The sequence below is a fragment of the Monopterus albus genome, unplaced genomic scaffold, assembly GCF_001952655.1.
Source record: "Monopterus albus unplaced genomic scaffold, M_albus_1.0 scaffold30.1, whole genome shotgun sequence".
Lineage (NCBI taxonomy): Eukaryota > Metazoa > Chordata > Actinopteri > Synbranchiformes > Synbranchidae > Monopterus > Monopterus albus.
The window spans coordinates 1758530-1771534 of record NW_018127910.1 but is presented as its reverse complement, the minus strand read 5'-3'; the positions used below and the strand labels follow the sequence as shown (position 1 = coordinate 1771534).

Below are 13005 nucleotides of genomic sequence, written 5' to 3'. Positions count from 1 at the left end.
GGCAAAGTGCTCATGTATTATGCAGTGTATGGTATGATTATTAAGGGTAACCTGCACAGGCCGTGTGTGCACTTTAATGCTGCTTTTGATCAGTTTTGAAAGAGGTTCAGTGTAACTGTTCAAGAGGATTTTCAGTTACCTGGATTTTTGCAAAATATTCTGACTGAACCTAAATCATTAAAAGCCCACCAACCCTTGGCCTCTCAGAACTGATGTGGGCAGAAAGTTAAAAGAAAATTCTAAGCAGTCATATACTGGCAAAGCACCTTATGCAGTGTCTTGATCAACTGTTTCTCTCTCTCTCTCTCTCTCTCTCTCTCTCTCTCTCTCTCCTTAGATGCCCAAAAATAGCAGCTGGGATGGGGTGTAAATCAAGTGCCAGTGTGATGTTGCAAAGATGTGATCAACTCCTGTCAGGTGAAAATGAAGAGTCAGTGACATCAGCGCTTTAGGCGAAAGCTCCCTCTCCTCAGATACCTGCTAATACTGGATTAACAGATTATAAAAAGCTGATGTGGCTTGGCATTCCGGTGAAGGTTTTGTTTTCAGGGTGAACTGCATGATAAGCGGTCTACCAACCGGTCGGAGCGCATGCAGGAGCGCGCCTGGCCCCGTAAATCGTTTATATTTTTGGGGACATCTTTTCCGTAGGTAGGTCAACATCTTTTGGGGAATGTATCTCGATACGATGCTCCAGTGAGCTGATTCTTCGTGCATGAAATGACTTGACATCCTCTCGACCACCTAGTTAGCGTGCGTGCGTGCGCGTCCAGAGAGAGAGAGAGAGAGAGAGAGGCAGCAAGCAACTTTGTTACCAAGCATAGCTGTGTGTCTTCTGGCATAGCGTGGTAAAAGAAAAGCATTTGGTAGTTATGGTTGATCAGCATTCATTTCATCCTCTCCGGCGCACTACAGAAAACGAGCGTGCTCGCGTTAAATAGATCCTGTTTCCTATTTGGTTTTGGCGGATTAAAGATACAAAGATGCGCTGAAAATTCCCAGTGAGCCTACATCTTCTTCCATATGTGCGAGGTATGTATTTCTGCCAGGGGTTAAAAAAAATTATGCAGGCTGTTTTACGTCTGACAATGCGTGCACTGTGATGTAGAATTTCAGCGAACTGTCCGAAATGTACATAGCTTTCAAATTCAAACCGGCATTTAATTGCATTTTATGCCTTAAATGCGCTATGGCTTCCCCTCAGAGCGGATTCAGATCATTGTTTTGTGTTCGTGCCTTGCTTTGACCTTGCCTTTTGTTAGTTACATTGCTTGAAGGAGTTGCTTTCTATCCTGCTTTGTTTGAGCCATTTTAAATCAGCAGCCAAACAGCCAGAAGTTACCTCTGGGTAACAGCAAATAAAGCTTTGACGCGTGCAGGCTGCAGCTTGTTGTGTGGAAGTTGCTTTTATTGCAGTCTGCCTGTTTTACACCACCATGTATGTCTTTTATTTCTAGATGGCACTGAGGATACCTTAGCTGGACTGTGAGCTTGTCCATCAAATGCAGAAAAATGGATCTTTGGATATCGTATGTTTTACTAAGTGCAACATCAGTGTGCACTGTTGAGATGTTTGGCAGTTATGGAGAGATATGTCAAAGACTCTGTGCCTGTGAGGAGAGAGAGGGGATACTTGCAGTGGGTTGTGAAAACAGAGGAATTGCAAGTCTCTCAGACATAAGCCCTGTGTACTTTTCCCAGTATCATCTGCTGCTTACAGGGAATCTTTTGAAAAAGCTATCTGCCAATGATTTCGTTGAGTACAAAGGACTTACAATATTACATCTGGGAAATAATGACATATCTGAGGTTGAAGCAGGAGCTTTTAATGGACTTCAGGGATTAAAACGATTACATCTCAACAATAACAAAATCGATGCCTTGAAGGAAGAGTTTTTCTTTGGCCTTGAAAGTCTGGAATATCTACAGATTGATTATAATTATATCACTCATGTGGCGCCGAATGCCTTCAGCAGACTTCGACATCTGGAGGTGCTGATTCTAAATGACAACTTAATATCTTCTCTGCCTGTGAACATTTTCCAGTATGTTCCACTGACCCATTTGGACTTAAGGGGGAATCAGCTCAAAGTGCTTCCCTACTCAGGACTGCTGGAGCACATGAACAGTGTCGTGGAGTTACAGCTGGAGGAGAACCCGTGGAACTGCTCCTGTGAGCTCATTGCTCTCAAAACATGGCTCGAGAGCATATCATACACAGCTTTAGTCGGCGATGTTGTTTGTGAGTTCCCTTTTCGGCTTCATGGGAGAGATCTTGATGAGGTTTCAAAACAGGAGTTGTGCCCAAGGAGAGCCATCGCTGAATATGAGATGCCACCCCTGCCTCATCTGAGCACCGATGCATACTATAGGACCACGCCAGCTCTAGTTATATCCCCCTTCACCTCATCTGGCATTGCACGGTCCTCATCACGGCCCACTAAGGGACCTAGACAGTCAGGCAAATTAAAATCAAGACCAACTGCTCGCATCCCATCAAATAAACCGCAAAATTATGGCCAGATTATTTCGTATCAGACTAAATCTCCCGTGCCTTTAGATTGCCCAACTGTCTGCACCTGCAATCTTCAAATTTCAGACCTTGGCCTTAATGTGAATTGCCAGGAGCGAAAGATTGAGCAAATCTCTGACTTAAATCCTAAACCTTACAATCCCAAAAAGATGTATCTCACAGGGAATTACATCTCTGTGGTGCGTCGGTCTGATTTTATTGAGGCAACTGGATTAGATTTGCTTCATCTTGGTAACAATCGCATATCTTATATACATGACAATGCATTTGGTGATTTGACACATCTAAGAAGACTTTACCTTAATGGGAATTTGATAGACCATCTTACAGCTGATATGTTTTATGGACTGGGTAGCTTACAGTTTTTATATTTAGAATACAATGTTATTAAAGAGGTTGCTCCTGATACTTTTCAGCATCTACCCAAACTTCAGCTTCTTTTCCTCAACAATAACGTCTTAAGAACTTTACCAGTGGGAACATTTAATGGCCTGACACTAGCCAGACTAAATCTTCGCAACAACCACCTGCGATATCTGCCAGTCAGCGGTGTACTAGATCAGCTTACAGCACTGGTGCAAGTTGATTTGTTTGAGAATCCCTGGGATTGCTCTTGTAGCATACTGGAGTTGAAGACGTGGCTGGAGCATCTTAGCACAGGCACAGTTATAAACAATGTGATCTGTGGCTCGCCTAAGAGACTAGCTGGGGAAGATATGAGATACATTAAGACAGCAAATTTCTGCCCTAATAACTCTGATATACTTGCCTCCATGATCCCACCCTCAGAAGAATCTTTCCCTGGCAGCACTATCACCATAGAAACATCCTTGGATTCTGACACACAATTCAGCACCATTCCTTTATCTGTGATGATTCTTGCCCTTCTCGTCATGTTCATTCTGTCTGTGTTTGTGGCTGCAGGACTGTTTGTAGCAATGAAAAAGAGACGCCAAAAAAGTCAAAATGAGCAGAATAACTCCATGAATGCTTGCATTAGCTCTCTGAATATGGAATATGGCCTTTACAAAAAGGGATCTATCCCCAAAGTCAGAACATCTGCCGGCCATGTATATGAGTATATTCCACCTCCCACAGCCTCCACATGCAGAACTACTGCCCACACCCCAACGGACAGCAAATCACTGGATGGCTTTAGAGACTTTGATGAACTGAGCGGCACTTTTCTTGGTAACTCAGATGAAGAGGCAGCCAGTAATGTAATAAGCTCAGAATACAGTGCCACTACTCCAGAGCCTCTTAAAAAGCCCTCCGCTCCTCACCAAAGTGATCCACGTTACTGCAGAGATACACTTGAGCCAGACAAGGACACATGCTACAGCAATACAGCACCATGCCAGCATACAGCGCATTCATCAAGTCAGTATGCCTCAGACGTAGATGCAAGGCATCAATACACGTACCCAGAGAGGATACAACAGACCTTGGGCCCTGGACAGTCAGTGGATGCCCTGGCGCAATGTATCAATTTCAATTAGAAATTGGACCCTGTCAAAAACTGTTTTTTCATGTTGTATGGGTACAGTGTGTACATTGTGATCTAAAGTACACATTACTTGGAATCATGCTATACAGAACTGAGTACTAAAGGGAAACACTACTCATTTTGAAGTATCACTTAACATGAACAAGCAAGCACAATTTCAGGGCTTTCACAACTCATCCCATCATAAAATATATTCTTGACAGTATTGTGAGACCGAGCTTTTACTCTCAAACTAGCTGCATTTCATGTGTTAATGAACCATGCAAATAACATTCTCATCCCAAAATAAACCAGATTTTTATTCCAGAGATATGTATGACTCCCAGTTCTGTGTTTTTCCAATGTAATCAAAATTAAACTCATACACTAGACTAAATCATATTTATTCTGCAAGTAAGTTTATTTGTGATTTATGTTGGAGTGGTGACAAGTCACACAGCCTACACATTTGTTAGGAAATTGAGTCATATGTGGAGATAGTTAGTCCTCCAGAATGCCTGCCTGTGGGTTTTTAGGATAATGTTAAATGCATGAAATGATAAAACAAATTCCAATGTAACGTCTCAAAAGATTAGGAGCCCAGTAAATCTCGGCTCTCATGTTTGCAGATTGGGAAGAGAATAACTAATGTAGGCTAATTCAAAATGATACTGAATCATCCCACCATATACTGTAGGATAATCTCTGAAAATCAGCAGTGTTGCTCCAAAGCCTTCCCATCTTCAAACCAACTGCACTTGTGGAGGTGTTGTAACTAAAAGATTAGAATCACAACTGTATTCAGATGTACTGTAACTAAAAAAACAAACTTTTACTAAAATTCTATTCCATATGTCACAAATCTACATGTGCAAATGATGATAACTGATGAATTGTAATGAGCGCTGCTAACAAAGTACTTCACAAATCAGCTGGTAATGTATGGAAACTTTGACATGAAATCACAATCCTGTTTATACTCATATATACATATGTGTGTGTGTCTGAATGCATTTATAGTTGCCCTCTAGTTTCAATACATTTGAGTGGATTTACAATATTTGTCTTTTGTTTGAAAATCCCTAAAATCTTTTGGCCTGGGGCCCACATGAACATATTTTAAATGACTGCATATTTTAATATAGACAGATATGAATACTGACTTGTTGTTTTTTTTTTTATTCCCTTTACCAAAAATGCACTATTGACCTCTACAGGTCAACAATGATGTCACTTTCTGAAATGCACAGTATGGTAACACATGCTTATAGCCATAGAAGAAGGTTTGATAATTGCATACATTACAAAAGCACATCAAAAATCTTGCACTATATTGATTATATTTAGACAATCTGTACTGAATGTCCAGCTCATCCCCTCAGTTCCAACCATAAACACTTATGAACACGATATCTAAAACATCCCATAAATGCTCATTTGAAATTGAACACAGAAATATTTAGAGGTATTTCTGTACCACATTTTGGATAATTCATTTTTCTAAAACTTCCTATATTTTTAATTACATGTGTTTTTTAGGGGAATACTAAGTGGATCCGTGTGCATTCCACTGCAAAAAGTCTCCTCTTTAATGAAACAAAGAATGTATGAAATCTGGCAGTTTGACATAAAAAGCAGTCCATGTTTCTCTCATTTTAAGGAGGGATTGATGGGTTCTGGTGTAAAGGTCTGCAAGAGCTGTATTATTAAAGTGTAAAGCACAACAAATGAATGCATTCGCTGAAGGAAACGAGTCATCTTTATGCATTAAAAAATGTCCTATGCTTAAATGGAAACTAAGCACATCATCCAGTCATGAAGCAGTCTGACCAATGCCTGGGTCAGCAGTGTAATGCAGAGAATGTGGTTTTCCTTGAGTGTTTAACACATAGAGTGAATTCACATCATATGGAGTATTATGCACTGAACCTGTCATTTTAACTCAGCTAATTAGAGGACATGGTGTATCTGGACCCTGTCTGCATATCACCAGGTGTTACACTGCAGCATTAGTCATACTGTTTATCAAGGAGACGGTCTTGGTTTGTTGCCTTTCACATAGTCAGAATAATTTTGTGATTATTTTGTCTATGTTCTTTGAAAAGTCCTCAGAATAGCTGAGATTAAATCTACAGAGTAAAGCATGATGTAAACCTGCACAGGTCTGTACAGTGAAATGTGCTAAGTGTAGGATTTCTTTTCTTTCTTTCTTATAATCAGTATATTACTGTGAATTTAGTGATGACAACACTATAACCCTGCAAACACGCACAGACAGAAACACATAAAATGTTTTGTTATGACTAGTAGCAGACATTAAGCTAACTGTTTCAGTTCTCAAATTGATCTTTTTCAGTGTTTGTTACATTTGTATGATTAAACTAATGCAACAAATGGGTAAATAGCACATCATCCACTGGGCAAATAATGTAGTTTGCCAATGCAATGAGAGGAAAATCTTACTAAGATGGATTTTAACATTTTATTTGTAAGAATATTGCAATGGAAACTATGTAATGGAACCATAGTATTTACTGTATATAACAGAAATTTGTAATAAGTTTGTCTCTTTCAGCTTTTGTAATCACTGACTAAATGCATACAGTATTTTTTTGTCATGTAAGACTACAAATACTGATAATCCAAAAATATATTAAATTGAAATATGACTGTCCTGCGTGTATGTACAAATATTTAATTTGCAAAGAAGAAGAGGTTCAGCCAGTGTCTTATTCTTATTCCAACTGTTATGTTTGCATTTGTTTGCTTGCTTTTCAAATGAAACTGTGATTTTCTTTCTCAGAATCCATTTTGTAAATAGAACACTACATTAGCATACCCATGCAAACTTGCATCAGCTCTGAAAAAGCAAAAACCTGGTATCTTATTGCAAAACCACAGTCCAACTAGGGATATGTGGGGTAAATATATCTACAGTGTTCTGTTTCTTTAGTTGTTAGATGATGAATAAAAGATATGCATTCATTTGATATACCCTTGTTTCTGTTTTCACTTCACCCTCGTGGTGTGTGCAGTAAACGTCATTGTGCACACGGAGAGCAGATTTTAAAATGTTGCGCAAAACACCATTGGTGTTTTTCAGAATATAAATCAAATTAAAATATCCAGTTCAAATGGTCTTATTTAGGCAAATGGGAACTAACAGGAAGGGCTGTGTTACATAATCAACACTGAGATGGCATAGATAGTACATAATGATGCCTTAGTTTACTCTGTATCACCTAAAAACATTGTGAGAAAGAACTTAAAAGATCATGTACAAATAATTGTCTGATGCCCCAAAGTGTTTAAACTGCTCCACAAATAGCAGCAAAACAGACCTAAACTGCATATATATCAAATTAGAGTTTCTTGTACTCATTTGCATTCAGAATGTCTGATCTTAAGTTCTTCATAGCAGCAAAGGCTGTGGATGTTGTGTCACCTGTGATGTATTCAAAGCTGACCTTACTGTAAGTATGCAATACAAACACATCTGCCTGCATATGCTACTGTAGCAGACACTTGCACATAAACTATATTCTTAGCAGACACAGCTTTCTGGAGGCCTAGTATCCATGGAAACATCCAATTACCTGACACAGAAAAACAATTCTACAGCAAGAGGTATGAGTTGGAATTAATTTGTAATTCAGCTGTTTGACATTTATGTGATTCCACTGTAGATGAAAGACTAAAAAAGTACATAGACCATATATCTTGCATTTACATTAACCGTGGATCTGTGTGGGAATATTGGCCATCGAAGAAATTTACCAGCAGTGGATCACATTTGGTGCATATGTTTGTCAGACTGATGGTGTTATGCTGCTTAGCTGCTTGAAGACCCCAGCTTTGCTTGGGAGAGGGAAATTAGGACAGATCTACATTATATAAGCTTGAAAGGATGTGTCAGACACAGTGAAGACAGTGTATGACAGTGTGAGCATTCACCAAAGGAAAAACTTTCTGTTTTTCTATCCATCTGCTTACATCGGGCAGGCAACTGCAGAAGAGACAGCACTGACTCAAACCTCCTTGATATGTCAGGCTTTTTCATTGTGGACCATAAAATAGAATCTCACATCTGGCAAAATATGTATGACTCCCAGTTGTTAGTCTCAGACTGTTTCTGTCCCTGAAGCTTTTTCAGGGTACTGCGTCCCTGCAAGGCAGTACTGTTTCTCTCTCTTTCTCTCTCTCTCTCTCTCTCTCTCTCTCTTATGTGTGTGTGTTTGTGTGTCTGTGTGTGTGTGTGTGTTTGTGTGTTTGGTTGCATAAATTATTGACTCAGTGTGTACTCACACTTGCCTCAAGGACTTCAGCCAACCAACATGACAATACCTTTATCCTCTCTTTTCATCTTTCAGCATTTTTGTTTCAGAAAACATCACCTAACTAAAACCAATGTAAATTTCTATAGTGATCATTCATGTATTACATCTTGAACATAAATGCCATTTAACTATACCCACCGTGTTTGGAAATAATGTACAGTATTTCATGATAATGTCCATCACTTCAGACTGATTTGAAGCAAAATTATATGCTGCTGTGACAAAGTATTTACAAACTCAGAGAAGGGGATTTAGAACTGGGATGTGTTAAACCTTGCCAGTATATTTGTGGCAAATGGAAACAGTGTGTGTGAGACATGCTAATATTTATGAGGACTTATCCAGGCTTCTGACTGCCAACCTGAAAAAAGTGATAAACCTCTTTTTATCCTCCAATTTATAGCTCTCACACTAAATATGAGAATGATATTTCACAGTTAAAAATAAAAGCTTTGGCAAAAGAAAACATAAAATGTTATACTGTGAATAAAGTGAACTGATGTTTATTAGAGGTTTTCATAGCTTGTGAATGCTCTGTATCACAGTGTCAGACTATTGTCTGAATGAACAATATAATTCTCTGAGATTTCCTGCAAGTATCTAGACAAAATAATAATACTGCCAATTCCAAATTATCTGCTCTGAATATCATGTCACTGGCACTGTGCAGCTCTTGCTGCCTATATCCAATACCCACACCTTTTTTATCAGCTGCTTTTCTTCATGGCTCTTCAGCACACCAACGGCATGTCCTTCTCTATATCTTAATATTAATGATATCCTCAAAATCAGGGACAATTACAAAGAGCATGATTTTTTACAAATGTAATGGCAACCAAACATTTGACCAAAACTGTCAGGTCAGGATTATACATTTATGTTTATGGTCTAAATTTCAAGTCGCATGTTGTATTTTTCATAAATGTTTTCCCCTAGAAATGTCATAATTCCATATTTTCATAAAGTAAGATCAATCTGACTTGGCTGCAAAGCTTTTGAATCAAGTGCCATGATGTGTAACTGTAATTACAAATTACACATGTGGACATGTGTTATTAATTCGCTCATGTGACTATATTAAATGATGTTAGCTGAGTGTCTTACAAGCCCATATGGGCTGGGCACCTTGCGGTGCAGGACACTTGAATAAATAAATCAAATTAAAAAAAAACAAATGTACTGTGGCAGTGTGAATATAAATGCAGCTTCTGCCGCACTGTTGCACATTTCCTTCTTCTCCTTCCTGGCCATCCATAAAACCAAACTGACAACTGGAGGGAGGCGGCTAACCATTTGCCTGTGAATGTTCAAAGGTTCATTTTGTTCTGACTAGTGTATAGCAGCTAATCTGATTATACCTTTCTCTGGTGAGAGAAAGTAATTATAATAATTATCCCCTTGACATATTTCATACTGAATATTTTTTCAAGGGCAAAAAATAAATCATTACAAATTTCACTAAATTTCTTTTAAGTTTTATAACATAACTTCAGCCCTGTACCCCCACTAATAACAAACACTGAATCCACAGTTAAAGGTTTTGGGGGTTAAACTTTATTGTGAGTACTATTACATTAAATTAATGGTCAGTGGATGTGATGACAACATAGAGAATGGTTTAGTGTAATGAGTGTAAGAGTACACGACTCAATATTCAATTTGTTTCTTATGGACTTGTTTCTTCTTGTGTTTGTATGTGACTAAACCAAAGTATGTTGAGAGTGAAAGTCATAAACATGTCAAACCTTTTTTTGGAAATACATGATTTTCACTGAGGCTGATAAAACATCTTGCTCAAGGACACTGCAGTGGGATAGACACTTGGGGTGATAGAAGAACCTACTATGACCCTCATCATCATGCATCTGGTTCAACAACTTCACAGCACAGGAGAGGATTTAAAAACTGTGACATAAACCCTGATATGTCAGACACCGGCTATTTTAGACTATAGTTTACATTTCACTGTAATCTTTCAGCTGTCTCACAGAAAAAATGTAAATACCTTCTAGTTATTCTTGTATTTCAGTTTTGTTTGTTTGTTTTGGTTTGGTTTGGTTTTGCTTAACAGTGTTTAGGTTGATGAGCATTTGTTACTTAGTTAAAGCATAATGTCACTGCAATTTTATAAATCCTCTTTATGTGTAATCATGTTTCAGTGCATCAGAGAACATTTAGAAAGTGGTATTTATGTACATGGCATTGAATACAAACACACACAAAACCTTTCTTTCTGCTTAGTTGGTGGCACCTCAGACACTATTATATATCAACTTGAAGATAATGTTTTAAGCAGTGTATAGTTCAAGGCATAGTAGGAATCTCATGTGATACTCAACTCTTGTGACAAGCTGAGGCTGTACTATGGTTCCTAAAAGCACTTTTCTGTGTTTCCTTCTTTCTTCACTGTAAGCATCCTTGTGGGATTTACGAGCTACAATGGATGCAGACAGATGGCAAGGTGGGGGTGTTAGGTAACCATCTTTCAAACCCAAGGGAGCAGTGCCATATACAGGCTGTCAAACAAATGTCTTCACCCTGAGTTTCATTTGTTATAATATAATGAGACTGTGACTTTGACATTCATTTTAGCAATAGTTCAGATATCCAAAAGAACTGAAAGCAGTGTTAATGTCAACTCTTGTCAATTCTTCCTGTTAAGCTTATACATACACTTCCCTATTAATTGTTTGTTGTTGTGGCAACAGTATCTTCACATCTTCCATGACTGCATCTGAGCAACAAGGCCACAAGCAATTTACATAAAGTGAAATAGCAAATAGGTCATAAATATCATTAATATTCAAAAGGAAGCACTTCAAAGAGTGGTATGCCAGCACCACAGCACTAACTCCATTTGACCATTTGTGTATTTCCTCATTAACCACAACAAGAAGCATTACTTGCTGAAGGCTGTGTACCACGGGCTGGTGGCGAATGCATCAAAAACAATTTTGTAATGCACCTACACTGCTGCTAACAAGCCAAGACGCTCCTTCAGTTCTTCATCACTGACTGGATAACTGTCAGGCTGTTGTTGGCTGACTGACAGATTTCCCAGATTTCCCAAAAGACGTCAAATTTGTCCGGCCGACTACTAAAAGATTCCAGCAATTTTGACAAGTATTGTTTTTTCTACAGACAAAAATTATGCATTTTGAGTAATGGGAAAGGTGCCAAAACATCATTAAAATTCTTTTACATTCTCTCTAACTCTGAATTCTTACAGTTTGCGCTTAATCCTAAATCTTATTTTAGTAGTCTACAATCTTGCAGGACTGCATGAAAACAAACATAAATAAGGATATCATATACATTTAATCAGCAGAAAAATATATAAATAACCTTTTGAATCTGTTGAAGAAAATATTTCAGATAAGAAATGCATTTGAATATCTAATCATTTGATGAAATTTGTAAGTGGACTTTCAAATTAAATAGACTTTTATTTTTATACATAATTAGTCTATCAGTTTTTACCCACTCCGGCATACTCTATTACCAATTTTATAAAAGGTAAAAGAAAACAGTAACCTAGGTATATCTGAATAATAGCAAAGTGAACATTTACGTAAACAAATCAAAAAGAAGCCTTCTCATTTTCAGAACTGAGCACAGCACCACAGAGTCTCTCAAGGTGAAATGTGAAGCTTTCAAACCTAACACATTTTCAAAACAAAAGAAGAAACACAAAGCACTGTGCAAATGCTTAAGTTCAGACAAACCAAACCGAAAAACTGGCAAACACAAAGCTACTGTCACATAGTTGACGTTAGACCTTAACAAGGTTCAAAATACAAAAACAAGACCACTGCCAATCCCTGATGGACCTTGAACACAGCTATATCTGAGTCTGCAGCATCAGCTAGCAGCTTAGGGGACTGCAGGCCTGACACACTCTATACAGATCACACAGCACAGAATTCAGCAGTGGCTAATTAAAAAAGAAAAGGAAAATCACCTCCCACCTTTTTTTTTGGATGTTCACATAAAACACTACTAGCTGATGGTTTGTGATGTCTTGTGTTTGTACAGAAAACAAGATATATTTCTTTGTATTTTGTGTGTGTGTGTGTGTGTGTCACAGAAGAACATGTGGAGCTTGCCACTGCAGACACAGACACACTACAAGAAACCCCTGAAAATACAATACGTCCTTGTGACTACACGCTCAGGTGTAAAGTGAGACCCTCTAAAAAGCATGAAAACCGATATTTGCATCTACTTTGTAACACCAGAGTAACCTGCTGCGGCTGAGCTCACTGAGTGTGTGAAGGTTCTCTTTAGAGCAGTTTTATGTCGATACTAAATTCAGATCCTCTGCACAGCATACTAATGAGACAATAACAGATGTTAAAATTAATACAGATTCTTTAAAAATATGTGATACTAAATCCATCCCCTAAATGAAACTCAGAAGAATATAGGATGAATGATTCAAAAATACTGTTTTAAAATTACTGCATACTCAAAAATACCTGGATATACAGTATGTGCAGCTTTATGTGCATATTCATCACATTAATTGAAAAAGTCAGCATTTCCTGATGAAGGATAGAAAATTAGTTCTTCTTTTGTCCTTGAGTCCTTTTAAATGCTGTAAAATTAAATATTCCAAGCCTCATACGGACAAATTCCAACAAACTTCC

The 13005-nt window shown here is 38.1% G+C and overlaps 1 protein-coding gene across 1 annotated transcript; it reads left to right on the top strand.

The window, feature by feature from the left end:
* Positions 1 to 352: 352 nt before the first annotated feature.
* slitrk5b (SLIT and NTRK-like family, member 5b) lies at positions 353 to 4032 on the top strand. The gene is made up of 2 exons (XM_020596420.1): positions 353 to 417; positions 1458 to 4032. Exon 2 carries the CDS (start codon positions 1513 to 1515, stop codon positions 4030 to 4032), a length of 2520 nt encoding a protein of 839 aa, XP_020452076.1. The 5' UTR covers positions 353 to 417; positions 1458 to 1512.
* Positions 4033 to 13005: the final 8973 nt, after the last annotated feature.